Here is a 17166-nt window from a genome sequence, read left to right on the forward strand (position 1 = left end):
CACACCAGTGGCTGATTTCACGAACCATCGTTTTTTTTCCGAGCTGCACTTTGGCGAGGATGCTTTACGCATCAAGCCAACATACGGTCCAGCACCCGTCCTCGAGCGGTGTTTCCACTTCCAGCCCTGTGGCTGCCTGGGCGTGACACTTAAATGATGATGCTTCTTGACTAAGCCCTGCTGGAAAAATGTCTTCAGCATTATTAGCCCAGTTTCCAACTTTCACAAGGAGTACGGCTTCTGGATCGGTGTGTGACGCAGCTGCGGCCCCTCCTGGGCGGGGCGGATGCAAGGCGTCTTTCCGTTCACCCACAACCGAACACAGGGGAGGGGGGCAATGAAGGGGCAGGATCGCATGGGGCGTCAATGCGCTACAGTAGGGTTGTGGATCTGCGCGGGAAGACGTGAAAAGCCGCAAAGGATTTACTAACGAAATTCCGGCCTGACAAACAGCATAAACATGGCCAGAATAGGAGCAGACAGTTCTAAGGGGAAATATATAGCCCAGTCAATCAATTAAACTCACAAGACTTATTTTGAGTCAAGTGTTATGCTCCTTTGAATTGCACTCTAACATGGAAGTTAAGAGGCATGCGAGGCGTCCTTTAGGTCTATTCTTTCGAGTCATTGAGCTGGGAAAAGTCAATTCTTCCGAGTTTAATCTACGGGTGTCTTTGGTTTAGTTTACAAGGTTCGCACGCCTCAGCAGCACGACAGGGAGAAAAGGTGGACGTCAGGGCACAAGTACACAAGACACTGCCACGGAAGGAACATTTGCAAAGAACTGTCAGGTACTGATGCAGATGCAAAGGCTGATTTGCTTCGTCCCAAGATCACACATGGTGCGCAGCTCTTCATGAAGCACCACATTTTGTGCGCAGGCTTACTGATCTAAAGCACGAACGAGCTCACTGAAGGATTGTTATTCAGCTGCTCACTACATACATTTATTGTAATCAATAAGCTCTTAAATGCGCATCGGTGGTCACCGAAATTTACCTAAACCGCCTTAATTTCTAAAGTCATGGAAACAACTGTATTTGTGTTCATAATTTTCAAAAATGTCTCTCATTCAATTCAAACAAACGACGTTTTCGGCAGAACTGCACACACATGTCTGGCGACTGTTTTTTCAGGAGCATATATTTCTCGAATAGATATATACCAACAAGTTTAAGAGCGTGAAAGTGAGGGTTTCAGAATATTGCTCGTACGGATTACTCGAAACATACATTTCAAACTCAAATTTTAGCAGCCATTTGTCAGAATTACTCTCTGCCCCGTGACTCCAGACAAGATGTGTCATTTTATATCTTACGCATATTTTACGTCTCAATGTGCATGGGGCAGTTCTCTGGTTCACAAGCCATCAGCGTACTACCTGAAACAGCAACAAGTGCCTGTGCGCTTATCCCCAACGCATTTCAGGAGCCAGGCACTTTGCGGCATCCGTAGATGTGCTTAATGAAAGAAACGCTAAAAACAGATCAGCCAGTTAGTCAGTTGGCATACATGGCTCTTTCCTCTATTTACATAGTCAATCTAACGTTTAAAATCCACCTGGCCACACACAGGCGCAACACCGCTTCTACAATAACAGCACAAACACGTTGGATTAAAAAAAGTAACTTCGTAACAAAGGGGCCCTTGCACAGAATGGGCGCTGAGAGTGTAAGCCACTATTTCATGGGGTGTAAAGAAGCAATCTCAGGGCCAACACAGACATTATTTCTGTGCCTGACAGCGTGTTGCCTTTCAGCAAAGCAGGCGTCGTGTCAACAGCTACCGCTACCAAGAACTCGCACGCCGTCAACAGCTACCGCTACCAAGAACTCGCACGCCGGCGACTTCAGAAATTATAGCTCATGTGTTATTTCATACATGCAGCTGGAGTCAACATTTTCAGAAAATGTAGGAAGAGTTGAATTCTAGTTGAAGATAAGTATAGGCATTTTCCCTGCTGTGTATATGAGACAATAGAACCCCCTGAATCAAATATCAGATGTGTCCTGTAAATGTAAAGTGAACATAATTCTTGAAAGGAGTTGACCTTTTCTCAGATAGCTTTGGGGGGCGCGCACCGCTTTCGCCAGAATGGCTAATGGTGTTTATATTTGAAGGCGAAGCTGAAAAACTCAAGTGTTTCATTTAACTTCTTGAGGGTGTAGTGAGAGAGGCAGCCCCAGGGTTTAACTTATCTTACAACAATATTCAGCAGAATAAACCTCAGTGGCTAAAAAGGGGGGCAGCGAATTAGTAAACATAGTAAAGTGACACAATATGCCTACCAACACTCTTAGAAATTGTCCTGGTTAGAGATTCCAGCTGAACAGTGGCACGCGGACTGTATCCGTGTGAATATTTGAAAGTAGACTATATAAATCCATTAGGAAAAAAACATATTTTTTTCAAGGGAAAAAACGCAAGGACCAAAATTAATATGCATAATTAAGACTCTGAAACCATTCCCACAATGTAGCCAGAAATACCAGCTTCTTCAGTGCATTTTAGTTTGAAAGTAGCACTTCAGAACCTGGCGTGGGTTTAAACATTTAAGGCATTTGCTACCCAATGACTGTAGTAGTCTTTTTTATCAACCTCGTAAGGATGAATGGCTGAGTGGATCCGAGCCTGGATTCAAACCCATGCTTGCACCAACCAGTCTTGCCTTGTACTAAAATACTTCTTCGTGGAAGTGCAGTGGATGACTAAACAGTCCCATTGCAGAGACTAGGTCCAGTAGAACCACTCTGAAAAGAACTTCTGTGACATTTTTGGAGCACAGTTCAAATCCATTTGGCACTTGTCAGCTGGAATAACCATCAGATAAGGGGGACATGTCATGTCAGGCAGCATCGCCCCTGCGCAAAAGGCTGGGCCCAGTGGCACCTACCGAGGTTGACGAAGCTCATGACCATGTCGGCGTCGTTGAGGAAGTTGGCGTCGCGAAGGCTGGCCAGAGGCGGGCTCTGGGTGGACGGGGTGCTGGCCCGGTACAGCTGCGCCCTGCGCGGGTACCCGTTGGCCGCCGCCGGCTGCGCCTTGCGTAGTCCTCGGCTCTCGGGGGCCGCGGCCCGGAGACTGAAGCCCAGCTCCTCAGCCGCCTGCTCCGTGGTCATGGCGTTGTACAGGTCGAGCATGAAGAGCGGCGCCGAGGACGCCTGCTTGCCAGGTGAGAAGGGCCGCGGGCGGTGCGGCAGGCCCAGGATGGACAGAATCTCCCTCTGGATCTCCTTCCGCTCATGGCTCCTCAGCCGCCGGTAGATGAAGCTCGAGTGCACATGGTTGTCCCCCAGACCGCCTTTGCCCTGTCCTGGCAGAGTCCAGCAACTCCAGAGAAACCAGACGATGCCCTGGAGAACCAACCTGCCCTGCTTCATGCTTTGTCACCAAGGTATCCCCGTCCACGAACCTCTTCTCGAAACCTGGCCGGTCCTTCGCACCTTCAGCCCTGTAGAAGTCTCACTCTTCCAGCCACAGACAGGTGTGCCGGCTGCTCAGGACAGCATCGTCTCCAATTGGCTCATCCCGTCAAACATCGGCTGTGACGCTACCCCTTCTGTAAAAGTGCAAACTGTCAACATTCCTTTTTCACAGGGATTCCCAGTGCCCCTTCATTGTACCTACATTTCAGCACGCATGCTTAGTGACGAGTGGAACAAGTGAGTGTGGCTCCCGTGGTACCTTGCCGCTCGTGCTGCCCGTGCGCACTCGTGCGCTCGCAGAGACGCCGCGCGCCTCACTGGTCCCGAGCTGCGCTTTGATATTGCAGCGCGCAGTTAGCCCACAGCGTGTCCATCACGCGCACACCTTCCTCCAGCCCCTTCGGGTACGACGCCCCTGCTTAGATTCCGGCTCGGATCTTCCTAGACAGTGCCCTGCAGGTCCGCCCAGCCCTTCTCTGCTTCCACTGCCACAGTATCCACCTCTGACTGGCACACACTTACTGGCCCCCTGACGGTAGATCTAAGGGCTCGTGTGAGCACAGCCCTGCTGGGAAAGAAGAGGCTTCTCATTGTAATCTGAGCCGGCAAGGCAAGCATATTTTAACCCATTCGCCTGCTAAAAGAAATGAAACCCTGATTTTTTGTTGTTTTAAATCTGTACGAATTTCCTTGTTTTACTGGTGTAGGTCGACTCGTGAACTGAATGGAGACCACTTTAAGAAGCACTCCGATTTCTGAATGTTTAGAGCACACCCGCTTCATGCTAAATATACCTTCATGCAATGAGAGTTTCTATAAAACCTCATGTGCAACAGGTACTCGTGAAAATGTTTCCAGCAGGTGCGTAATGTGCGTTTTTTAAAGTATCTGTTTTAGATATTATGGGCAAAAGAAACAAACGTGGACACAGTTCCCATATGTTGATACCGTGCATGCATTTTTCAGTATACATCAACAGTAATCATATAACGCGTAACACATGACTGACATGCGCTTTTGTAAATGTGTAATACGTCATGCTTTGTGTACCAGGAGGGTCCATCTTCTCGCACACGCACAGTGCCAAATGATTTCGTACAATGCGTTTTCTACTTTAGCTCAGCACGAGATGGCCCTGCAGTGCAGAAGGGTCCCTTTAGGAGGGGCCTTTGGAATTACAGGAGCAGGGGAGGACAAAGGACGCGGCTCAAGGACGCACATTTTATCCTACATATGAGAGGCAGATTTGAAAGCAACGGATCCCCTGTGTGTAGTAATACATGTGCGTAGAAATATGTGTAGTAATATATGTGTGTAGTAATATAAATGTGTAGTAACATATGTGTGTAGTAATATATGTACTACACATGTGTAGAATATGCACGGGCCCACGGACTGTTTCGCCCTTATTTGATGCTTCACTTTCAGCAGAAATACAGCATAGGGCTGCTTACGTCAGTGTGTAATAATGTCTTCCCTCTGGTCATATCCAGTGGGCCTCAGTGGCCCTTCACAAGTAAAGCTCAATAGATAAAGCAGTGGCCAAGCAGGATCTTTAGCTCTGAAAAGACATCTCCAGGAAGAGCAGTGTGGTCAAGATGCCTCTCAGTGTACTAGTAGCATGCGGAGTTCTCCCCTTGTTAACACAGACAAGCATTTTACACATGAAAAGCCCCTTGCGAGTGAGTGAAATTGTAATTGTTGCACCCACTGATGTAAAATAATGGTTCTAGTCCACGATATAGTCAGAGCTAGTTATGAACAGCCCACGATATCACATCTAGACTGCTAGTCAAGTGCAATTACCCTAAAATAGGCAGAGTGTCTTGTAGCTAGTAATGCACCAATAAAGGGAATTGCATGGTATCCCCCTGTAACTCGCGGGACCTTATCAGCAAAGGAAGATGCTCCCATGGGGAAGCTCCTTTGTTAAAATATCTCACAAAGGAGGGCATTGGCACCAAACAGGCCAGCCATTGACTTAAGCAAAGCTAAATTAATAGCCTTTCAGAAAACTAGAGAACTGTTCTTTAGGTTAGCTAAGTAGAAAAAACATACCTCGTAAACAAAAGCAGTGATGTAAACTAGCGTTCACTTTTTGTGATGTCACACCCATCAACAGAGAGTATGGTGCATACAAGTGATGTATTCAGTGTGTTATGGGCCCTAGTTCAAGGAAGGAATTGGGCACTTGAATTATAAATTACTGCAATATTCAGTTTTGACAAAAAAAGAGATGTTTGAGGCAATACATACAACACCTATCTCACACGTGGATTATTTTGTGAAAAAGGTTTTCATGATGTATGAGCCAGAAAGACAAACTTCTTTCTTTTCAAACACTGGAGAAACTCCTCACAAACTTTAAATGCACTATTGACTCAGCATAACATCAAATAGTTGACCAAAATAATTGAGTAATAAATTAATTAAGAAATATCAACAATAATGTATCACATAATGCACAAACTTCTACATTAATTTCTATATTGATAATTATTTTGAAATTCTCTCCTTGGTTCCGGTTGTAGTCAATGCGTTTCATCCATACAGACTTCTTCAGGGCTACAAAACACATATAAAATACACCAGCTTTAAAATTCTATACAAATTAGACAACACCCATAAAAAATGTATATCATGAAAAAAGACTCCATTAAAATCCATCTGCCCATACAATTTTCCATAATGTAATATGGCCTCAAATAACGACTCCAAACAGATGATATGATAATAGCTATCACAAATTAACATGTCACATTTTTGGCACTGTGCAACAATTAATTTCATGTTTTTTATTAATTTTAATCTCATCTTATACTTGTCCATTTGTATTTAAATGATGCAGTTGCCTATTTTATCTATAATTCAACAAGGAAGGAGCTGATTTAAAAAAAATTGCCAATAAAGAAATTAATGAAGAAGAATGCGTTGCATCTAAGATACAGTGAGGTTGTGATGCGACTGCCCACATCTTCATCGTGGATCCATTGACCAGTTTGCGATGCGAAGTTCTGCGTTGAAATGTGGCACACAGCCGAGCGATGCGTCTGTTCCGAGGAGCTGCAAGGCAGCAATGCAGAGTCCGGCCTCATCGTCGAGGCTGCCATTGAGAAGAGATGCAAGGGCCTGAGCCAAGGATGCACCACACCGCAGCTGTTCCTAAGGCGATGTGGGCTGCAGCAGTGATGCGTGTCTTTGTGATGGGTCCAATCCATGCAGCAGTGGTGATGTGTCAGTTCTGCTCAGTGTTGTGACGGGCAGCAAAAAAGATGCATCCATTCGACTGGATCTACAGAAGATGACAGAACACTTTAAGCCCACTACCAAGGGCCCAGGACTGGGGGGCACAACATGGAGGGTAGACTTACAGATGGCGGTGTCCAGGTGCAGATGCAAGGTTGTTGGAAGCCTGTTATATCTCTGAGAATTGAGAGCAGGGGGACAGACAACTAGCCTTTGGAGTCTTTCTGGGTTCAAGAAATGCAGGTACAGTCCTTCTCACCCAGTCAAGAGGGCATAAGGTAGCAGGTCAGAAGAACAGCAGGGCAGCAGTTCCTTCAGAACAGCAGTCCACCAGAGTGGCAGTCCTTGTAGCAGCATGGCACAAACCCCGTCCTGTTCCCTCACTGTCACAACCCCGACTTTCGTTCTTCTCATAGCAGACTAACATGCAGTGCTCATGTTGCTTCATGTAGTGCTCCAGTGGGCAGGGCTCATGTTCTTTACCCCTATGGCACCCTATGTACACTATGATATTCCTGACTCATGCTTCTCCAGCATCCTCATGCCCCATGTCCCTCAACTTCCCTCATGACTGATGCTCCCCAGCATCCCTCATTACTGATGTTCCTCCAGAATCACCCATAACTGATGCTCCCCCAGATCCCCCATAACTGTTGTTTCCCCAGCATCCCTCATAACTATGTTTCCTCTGTTCCCTCATGACTGATGCTTTCCAATATCCCGGATAACTATGTTATCCCAGCACCCTCATGACAGATGCACCACCAGCATCCCTCATGGCTAGTGTTCCCCCAGCCTCCTCATGACCAATTATTCACATCACCCTCATGACTGATGCTTTCCCAGCACCCTTAAGTTCCTTTAAGCTTGAACCCATGAACCAATGGATGAACTACTCTTGCTATTCCTAGGGGAAACATCCTTTACAACGCAAATTTTACCACGCAGTGCTATTACAACGCAGGTTTTACAACAAAAATCATTACAACGCATTGCACTGGGGGGCGCTCTAGGATAGGGAATAGATTTAATTTACTATCCAACACCTTCCCTAGTGTCCACGGGGACTGGAGTTGGAATAGTAAATTAAACTATTCACTATCCAGCACCCCAAAGCGCTATGCGTTGTAATGGTATGCGTAGTAAAACCTGCGTTGTAACAGCATGCGTTGTAAAAGCATGCGTTGTAACGTCATACATCCATTCCTAGGGCTTTGGTGTGGTTTTCCATTAAATCCCTAAAAGCTTCCACCAGAATCTCATGAGCCAATAGCAAGCCTTGTTCTAGCTGTTACAGGGGCCTTGGTGTTGTTTTACACTATGCACGTTTGACCAAAAATGATACATTCGTTTCTTTTTCTTTGGTTCCAATCAGCAAGTTGCACCTGCCCATTTTATGAGGTCGTAGAGTGTGTGCTAACGTGTTTTCCCCAAGGTTCGAGAACCTTGCCTATGGCCATGTGCCCCATGTGCTGCACGTGATCTAGCTACATCCATCGAGCCTTCGTGAGGGTATATAAACCTCACCCAAATGTTGTTTGGCTTTGCTCCCTGCAGAACCAGCTTCACCCTTCCCACTCACCTGAAGAACTGTCCCAGAGCCAAGCAGTGCCCCAATATCCTTAAAGTTCAACCAAACCGGTTGTTCCTATGGCATCCATTCCCTTAACTTCTTCCTCCACCTTCATCCTGCACTGCTAATCCGGATCCCCACGCCACCATGAGTCAAGGCTTTGAGATCTTCTTCGAGCTTCAAACACGTTGAAAAACTAGGCTAAGTATGTGATATCACGTTAGTGAGCACTGAAACTCCTACAGTGGTAAACAGAACTGAGTTTCCCCGTCTTCAAAGACTATAGACTTTTCCTCCATTTCCTCTCTGTAATTTACTCCAGCACTTGGGTGTTTATTGGCCAGTTCTTTACATATTCCACAGGTTTGAAAAAGTGAATCAGTGCCAGTTAGAGCCATAGATGGCTTTGAGCTCTCTTCTGGGATGATTATATACCAAACTACTCCTCTATACATAGTATGTGAGAAAGGGCATAATGAGACCTTGTCCTTTGACCTCATTGACACACCTCCCTTTGGCGCTATTTTAGGGTTCCCTTTGGCTTCCGTTGCACAGTCCCTTTATTGACCAGTCCCGCCATCTATTCACCTTCGGATCCCGTTACTGTCAGATGCATGATATAATAGCGTACCACCGGAGCTGGAGACAGACATTTTTTCTTTTGCCAAATTGGATAGTAAGACGGTACAGTTTGAAATGTCACAGGAGATCATGTATGCCTTTAACTTAGTTAAGGAGAGATTCACCAATGCCCCAGCACTTAGACATTTACATCCCACGCAGTCTACTCTCATGGAGGCGGGTGCCTCCCAGGTAGCTGGGGGTGGTATATTATCACGACTTGATAGCACAACAGAATACATGCATACAGTTCCCCATTTTATCAAAAGGTTACTGTCAACAGAACAGAATTACTCAGCTACTAAACAAGAGTTATTGTCTATTAAATTATGTGTTCAAGAACGGCAACTCTACCTTTAGCCAGAGACACAGTAGATTAAGACTGATCTCCTATTTAGAGGGGGCTACACTAATCAGGACACTCTAGGACACACATCACAGAACACTGTAAACTCAAAGAACATGTTATGTTATGTTATAACTATTTATATAGCGCTCAGCTGCCCCAGCGAAGGGGCGTTCCGGCGCTTACAGCAGCAGAAAGGAAAAAGCAGCTATGGAGGCACAGTAAGACAGACATCATGAGAAATTATTGTTTTTTGAGAGGAAAGAAATGGGTCTTAACTGCCTTCCTAAAAGATAGAAGGTCATTCAGTGCTTGATTGTGGGTCGGAAGCGAATTCCGCAATTTTCCTGCCAAATAGCGGAAGGAGCGACCCCCCGCTCTACAGCGTTTAATACGAGGCACCGTGACCAAGTGCTGCCCCATGGAGCGCAAAAGGCGGGACGGTGCATATGGAATCAGCAAATTCTCGATAATTTTAGGAGTGGCCAGCTTCAGAATTTTAAAGGACAGACACAACGTCTTAAATTGAATCCTTTGTGCCATCGGGAGCCAATGAAGCTTCCGGATGGTCTCGGTCACAGAGCAGAACCTCGGAAGGCCAACTAGGGCCCTGGCAGCTCCGTTCTGGATACGCTGCATCCGGATGATTTCGGCTTGATTTGCCCCCAAAAGTAGGGAGCTAGCGTAATCCAGACGAGAAAGTATGGTGGACTGAATTATCAGCTGCCTAGTGGGAGCATCAAAGAATTTTAAAATTGGTTTAATGCCACGTAGAATGCCAAAACAAGTGGCCACAACATTTTTGGTATGGCCACCGAAACTAAGGGAAGGGTCTATCCATACCCCCAAGTTATTAACCTCATTTCTGGGTGTGGGGGTCTTGCCTAAAACCATAAGCCACCACTGATCACCCCATACCTCGGCATTCTTGCCAACTATCAGGACCTCGGTTTTATTGGCGTTCAGTTGTAAGTAGTTAGATGTCATCCAACCTGCCACAGCAGCAAGTCCATTTTTGAACCTGGAGGCATCCTGACTTGAGCCATCCGAAAGGGCAACCACTAGCTGCGTGTCGTCAGCATATGAGACCATGGTAAGGTCCCATTGCTAGGCGACAGCAGCCAGTGGCTGGACACAGAGATTGAACAATGTGAGGCTCAAAGCCGAGCCCTGGGGGACGCCCTGCTCAATCGAATATGCTTGGGATTGGAAGGGAGGGGTAGAGACACAGAAGGATCTTCCTGTCAGGAACGATCTGAACCATTCAAGGGCCAGGTCAGAGATTCCAAACTCCTCCAGGCGGTGGAGCAAGACTTAATGTGAAACCATATCAAGGGCGGCACTGAGATCCAGAAGGATCAGTGCCGCCGTTTGACCGGAATCAAGCATGGATCGCAGATGTTCGGTCATCGCAAGGAGGGCAGTCTCCGTGCTATGGCCAGCACGGTAGCCATGCTGGGTGGCATCTAGGATGTTATTAGACTGTAGAACAGAGGTCTTCAAACTGTGGGGCGCGCCCCCCTGGGGGGGCGTGGAGGGGTTCCCAGGGGGGCGCGAATACCTCTGCAGATGCATGTAAATTAAGATGGCCTGGATGTGCGGCGATCTTGAATTGCCGCATTTCCAGGCTGTCTTAATTTACTCCGGAGTACAGTGAGGGCAGGGGTGAGTAAATGTGCTGGCAGGGTCAAGGAGGTTGCCTAAAGCAATCTGGTGAGCGAGAGGCACAGTGCACGCAGCGCGTGTCACTTATTAAGTCATCCCCAATGGCTCTGAGGTGTAGAGATTTTATCACGGGGTGTGCAGCAGGGCCGGTTCTAGGATTCTCGGGGCCCTGGGCAGAAAGGAAATTTGTTAGGCCCCTCTAATTTTCATAGATGTGACACATTCAGGGCTGCCTGCATCTCAATAGATGCCCCTGCTTATGAAGATGCAGCCCATCCCTCTCCTTAAGTGCCTCTTAACAGCTCATAAAGGGCTGGAGGTGTGAGGGATGCTTATCTGTGCAGACTGCCAGGGAGCTAAACAGAGGGACAATAGCCATCACACTGTGCCTCTGCATGGGTGGGGGTGGAGACCTAATTGCTGGACAAAAATTATTAATGTGTTTTCATGCAACTGGTACTGCCCCCCACCCTTCACCCCCCTCAGGTTCGCTTCCCTACAACAAAGCAATAAGGCCAGGGGAGGGGGCTCCCTAAGGTGGCAGCGGCGCACTTGCAAGGTCGCATCTTTAATGCCATAACCTGGCTGTGTCTTATTGGTGCAAGGCCCTAAGTTGGAGGGCTGACTACGGAGCCCTGGGCAGATGCTCACACTGCCCATGCCTAGCGCTGCCCCTGTTGTGCAGTGGTTCAGTCAAAGGCCTCTGCCCTGTTAACACCGTAATGCATACCAATGTATGCATTGTATTTTCAGTTGAGGACCATATAGTAGTGACCGTCTTGCAAGCTGCTGGGACAGAATGTTGAGCTATGTCAGTCAAGCTAAGAATACAGAAATGTGATGGACAGAAACCCCCTCGATACAGGGTTCAGGAACCACTCAAACAGCAAAACAGCTCAAATGGGGATTATCACGGGTGTCATTTGTATACAGAGAGGAGCCACATGCAAGCGGGCGCTGCGGCCTGGGAGTTTCTGTCAGGTGTTCGCATTTCATACACACGAGAACGATGTAAGTAAGTGTTTTGTGTTTTCACAGTAAAGGTCTGGCATTTGAGAAAGTTAAAGCTATTGTGTCATAAATTGTCATGTTTGCTATTTACTTTATAGGTATGTAGTGGAGTGATTGTTTAAGGAACAAAGTGCACGTGATTCTATATTACTAGAATTAGTTGGGACGTTAAGGAGTTGTGGGGTGGAGAGCTATGAAGACAGGAAGAGGAGGATAGTGGACAGAGGTTTAGGTGGAAAAAGATGAGGCGTGAGATAGAATAGTAAGATGAACTGAACATGATATGGATGGAAAATGCAAATAGAAAATTGCAAGAGGTTATGGAAATCAAAAATGGTGGACGGTCGGTAGGTATGTCAGATGTACACTCGGAGAGCAACAGGGAAATAAATGAGCGAATGTGGGGAAAATGTAGATAGATTTCCATGCAGCATACTCCTGCGCATGTGTGTTTCTCAAATGGAACAACTACAAGAAGTCATTTTTAGCAGTCTACTGGCCTTAATGTTAGTTTCAATGTCCCCATGTTGTTAGTTTGCTTGTTAAAGTTGCAGGTGTCAAAATATGTTGTTTTCTTTTCCTTGTGGTTCTGTTTCAGTGGGGACACTTTGCTAATTTTTTATTATGTTCAGTGAATCGAGTGTTTCATGTGTCTGTTATTGTGCACTAAGGACATTGATAAATGTTCTCAAAAATACATATGGTGGACATATTAGTCACTCATTGTCGACAGCATTAATTGCATGTGGTGGCTAATTAGGTCTTTGAGTATTTGAATTTTTTTCTGAATGGTACCTAGGAGTGCCATTGGTTTGCTAGAGTACCAGTACCTACTGAGGCACAAGTATTGAATATGGTTTATTTAGCTCTGTGATTGATTGTTTGCGGGGGGAGGGTGCCTGCCCATGAACATAGCCATGTCCCTCCCGCTCCCCCAATCAATACATAAAGTTTTGGAGGGGGGCCCAACCTCAAAACATTTTGCTTAAGGGGGGCTCAGAGCAAAAAAGTTTGAAGACCTCTGCTGTAGAAAGTTGGTAAGTATGCAATTAGCATGGGCTTCGGCAGCCTTTGCCATCCAGGGAAAGAGAGAAATAGGTCGATAGTTCTCAGGCTTAGATGGATCCAGGGTGGGGGTTTAGAGGATGGGGGTAACCCAGGCCTGTTTCCACTTGGTAGGTACTATGGCAGATGAAAAAGAGGCATTAACTTGCTGAAACAAAGGTGTCAGACAGAGCGAGGAAGATTCTCTGATCTGCGCAGGCTTAAGTGGATCGTCGGGGGAGCCGGATTTGATTTTAACAAATAACCTATTCAGTTCTTCAACGGAAATCCCTGGGAGAACGTTGAGGCATGAGCTTGGCCTGGGTCTAGGGGCAATGTACTCGCTGGATGCAGTTACAGCAGGGAAGGAACGGTAGATAGCCCGTACCTTTTCCAAGAAAAAGGAGGCTAGTTCTTCACAGTGAAACTCTGAAGAGATTGCCGGCGCTCAGACTTTCTTAGTACTAAGATCTTAAAGGACTTTAAAAATAAATTTGGCTGGATTGGGTCTAAGATTCATCTCGTTGGCATAATATGCTGCTCGCCATCTTACAAATGGCTCTATGATAGGCTTTTAGTTCTGCCAGGTACAGCGCTTTTTTTCCCGGGATCATAGTCTTTTCTCCAGTCTCTCTCCATTTTTTGTATGTTTTCTTCAGTTGTATCAGGGTATCATTGTACCAGGGACTTGGTTCCTGAGAGCGACATTTGTTCCAAGTTGCTGGGATAAGAGAGTTGAGTGCCCGAGTAATCCAGGCACAGAATAAGTCGTAACCTGTCTCTACCTCATAGAAGGGGCCTGGGGGATCTTCTCTAAGGAGATGGTGAAAGTCCTCAAGTTTAAGCTTCCTCCAAGGACGCTTGAAAACAACTCGTTCTGTATTTTTATGGGGTTGTTCTAAGACTGGAAGGGACAATTCAACCATCAGGTGGTCAGACCAGGCCACCGGAGTAGGGGTCTTTACTACTGCAGTATCCATGTTCGTAAATATGGGGTCCAACAGATGGCCACCTACGTGAGTGGGACTGGTGACCACCTGGTCGAGTTGAACAGCCCCTAAATCAGTGAGCAAGCTGCTGATAGTCTGGGCCTGGGTAAGGTCAAAATGTAGGTTTAAGTCGCCAAAGATACTAAAGTTTGCAGTTTCCATAGCAAGTGGGCCGACTATCTCTGGCAGAGCATTTCTGAAAACGGTGTTCGGTCCTGGAGGTCTATAAATCAATAGTCCAGAGAGAGTGAGGTGGGGGTTTACCGAGATGCAAAAGCGGGCGCTTTTGCAACCTTCTATAGACATTTTATTAAAGAGACAGGGGTAACTAGACTTAGTGATCACCGCTATGCCACCTCCCCTGGTATCCCGATTGCACATCGTAGGTGTGAGAAACTGGCTTTGTATATGGTGTACACTTATGTAAGTCGGCACCCTGCACCAATCCAGACAACCCTTTTGGTGATTTTACTGGGCTTAGACAACCGTAGAAAGCTCTCTAAGTGGTAGCTGTGGAGAGCAGCCTTCAGGCGTAGTCTAGAAGTAGTGTAAAGCAGCTTGTTTTACCAGAATGCAATATAGTATAGATTAAGTGAAAAAGGACCACACCAAGTATTTATGAAAAAGATGTATTTATTATATAAAACTCACTAACACATACAGGTATCTCTTAGCTAGAGAAACATACAATGCACACAATACTTTTCAATAGAAACAGGTAAGATTGACGTGTCTCCAGTTTTCTGATCCACATCCTCGCCGCCTGGTGCATCAACATTCCTTGCCAGTTTCCCCTCCTTTCCATGGGGCAAGTTCATGTCTTTTTCCATCTTGTACACCTGCTGCGAGCTCTACATTGATAACGTTTTATTCTCCATCCCTTTACCACATGTGCAGTGCCTGGCTGGGACCCATGTTAGTACTGTTTTTTCACCTTCCACTTCCCTGTGGTGAACTTCATTCAGGCTGGAATATCCTCCTTCATTTCTGGTACAGGCCGTTTCAATACATTCCATTACAGATAAGCTGTTCCCTTCACGGCACACCCTAACCATGTTCCTTTCCTCCTTTATTCTAGATGTCCCTATACCAATAGGTCCTGAAGAGACTCCTGAGTCTTATAGGGGTTGAAACTCCATCGACAAAAACTGAGCAGACCATCCATCAGCGCCTGCTATCATATAAGGACTATGCATTACCTGTGATGGCCAACTTGGATAAATGTTGGAAACCAAATTTATATGTCACAAATAAGTCACTACTTTCTAGGTTCCATGTTCACTGGGGACACATTGCACTGTTCTTTTGGAGAAATTACATGTATATTTACATAAACAACTATGTTCATATTAAAAAATGAGTTATGTAGGGTTTTCTCCCTTGAATATTGTCCTAACCCTTAAACTTATACAGTGATTGCTCATTCTCGTATTATTATTAGTCACATTGTCTTCTGTTGCAGCACAAAACACATAGTTCCCAATGCTGGTAGCAGAGTTACTTGAAGTCTTTGCTGTTTCTGAGACTTCTTAAACAGAGGGCAAGCTCTACCTCAAGCCCCTGGAGAAACTCAAAGAAGTTGCAGAAAGTTCAGTCCAGCCCTTTCTCTGCCCAAGACAGAGGCAGCGACTGCAGGTCAATACAGCAAAGCACACAACAAAGTGGTACTACCTCTTCACAGCTTCTCTAGCTCTTCTTCTTAACAGGTTTCTGAGTCCAAAAGAGTTATTAAAACGTAGGGTCTGGGCCCCAGCAATGATACCACATTCCTTTTGTTTTCTTGTGGCAGAGAGTGTCTGTGCTCAGTCCAAACCAGTTCTGTTCTCTCTGACCCAGCTTCCTGGCAGGAGGTGGACACAGCAATATCCAAGGCAGACCCCGGCCTATTCAGGTGCAAGGAAATCTCCCACTACTCTCAATGTAGCCCTGATTCATCCAGGAGAAGCAGGACACACCTCAACACCCCCAGTGGCTGTCTGAAGAAAATGCACATTTTCACTCCAAAGCCAGACAGTCAATCCAAAACCCAACAGAGGCCCAACAGAGGCAAGAAATGCTCACTTCCTAAAAGTGGTATTATCAAACACACAACATAAAATAATCTTTACTTAAAGATGCATTTTTGCTTTCTGAGTTCAGGCATACTAAACTCCATTTCTTTATCTTGTCCCAATGGGAAGTTATACTTGTAAGATTTTATAAACTATCTCCCATTCTATCCTAAGGGACAGATAGCTTTTCAATAGTGAAACAAAATTACACTGTATTTCACTATCAGGACATGTGACAAATCAATCAATCAATCCGGGGGTTTATAAAGCATGCTACTCACCCGTGAGGGTCTCAGGGCGCTGGGGCGGGGGGCAGTTCGGGATCAGTCGAAGAGCCAGGTCTTGTGGTCCTTCCTGGACGTGTGCAGGGTCGGGGAGCATCTGATGTTCATGGGGAGCTTGTTCCAGGTCTTGTCTGCGCTATAGGAGAAGTCTCTCCCACCTGTTCTGTTTCTGCAGATGCAAGGGACATTGGCCAGGGCGAGGTCGGCGGAGTGGAGGTTCTTCTAGGGTTCGAGGAAGGATATTCTTTCGTGCAGGTATTTGGGTCCAATGTTGTTGAGGGATTTGTAGGCGTGGGTGAGGAGTTGGGAGGTGACTCTCTTTTTGACGGGGAGCCAGTGGAGGTCTCATAAGTGTTGGGCCATGCGTTCATGGCGTGGAGTCCAGAGGATGAGTGGTGGCAGCGTTCTGGAATGGTTTGGAGTCTACATAGTAGAGTTCTGTTGATACCGGCGTATAGGGCGTTGCCATAGTCCAATCTGCTGTTTAACAGTGCGTGGGTGATGGGCTTTCTGCAGTCAGGCAGATCCATTTGAAGGTCTTGCAGAGGATGCACAGGCAGTTGAAGCTGGTGGAGGTGACAGCATTGATCTGGTGGTTCATGGATAAGGAGGAGTCGAGGATGATGCTGAGGTTACATGCGTGGTCTGTAGGGGTGGGTGGCTTTCTGAGGGCGGAGGACACCAAGAGTCATCCCAGGCGGAGGTGTTGGTTCCGAGGATGAGAACCTCAGTGTTTTCTGAGTAGAGCTGCAAGCAGCTTTCCTTCATCCAGACTGCCACATTCTTCATCCCTTCCTGGAAGCAGAGTCTGGTGTCTTCAGGATTTTTCGTGAGTGAAAGGATGAGCTGGGTGTCATCGGCGTAGGATACAATGCTGAGTCCCTGCTGTCTGACGATGGCAGCGAGGGGTC

General features: G+C 46.4%; 1 protein-coding gene across 1 annotated transcript in view; it reads right to left on the minus strand.

The window, feature by feature from the left end:
- The window catches only part of BMP5 (bone morphogenetic protein 5), a 469301-nt gene extending 465779 nt beyond the window's left edge, over positions 1-3522 (minus strand). Inside the window, exon 1 of the mRNA XM_086926447.1 lies at positions 2894-3522. Coding sequence (XP_086782573.1) covers positions 2894-3380 — 487 coding nt within the window. The 5' untranslated portion in view covers positions 3381-3522. The remainder of the gene's footprint in view (positions 1-2893) is intronic.
- Between the last annotated feature and the right edge of the window lie 13644 nt (positions 3523-17166).

Source organism: Lissotriton vulgaris, chromosome 6, assembly GCF_964263255.1.
Source record: "Lissotriton vulgaris chromosome 6, aLisVul1.2, whole genome shotgun sequence".
NCBI classification, from domain to species: Eukaryota; Metazoa; Chordata; class Amphibia; order Caudata; family Salamandridae; genus Lissotriton; species Lissotriton vulgaris.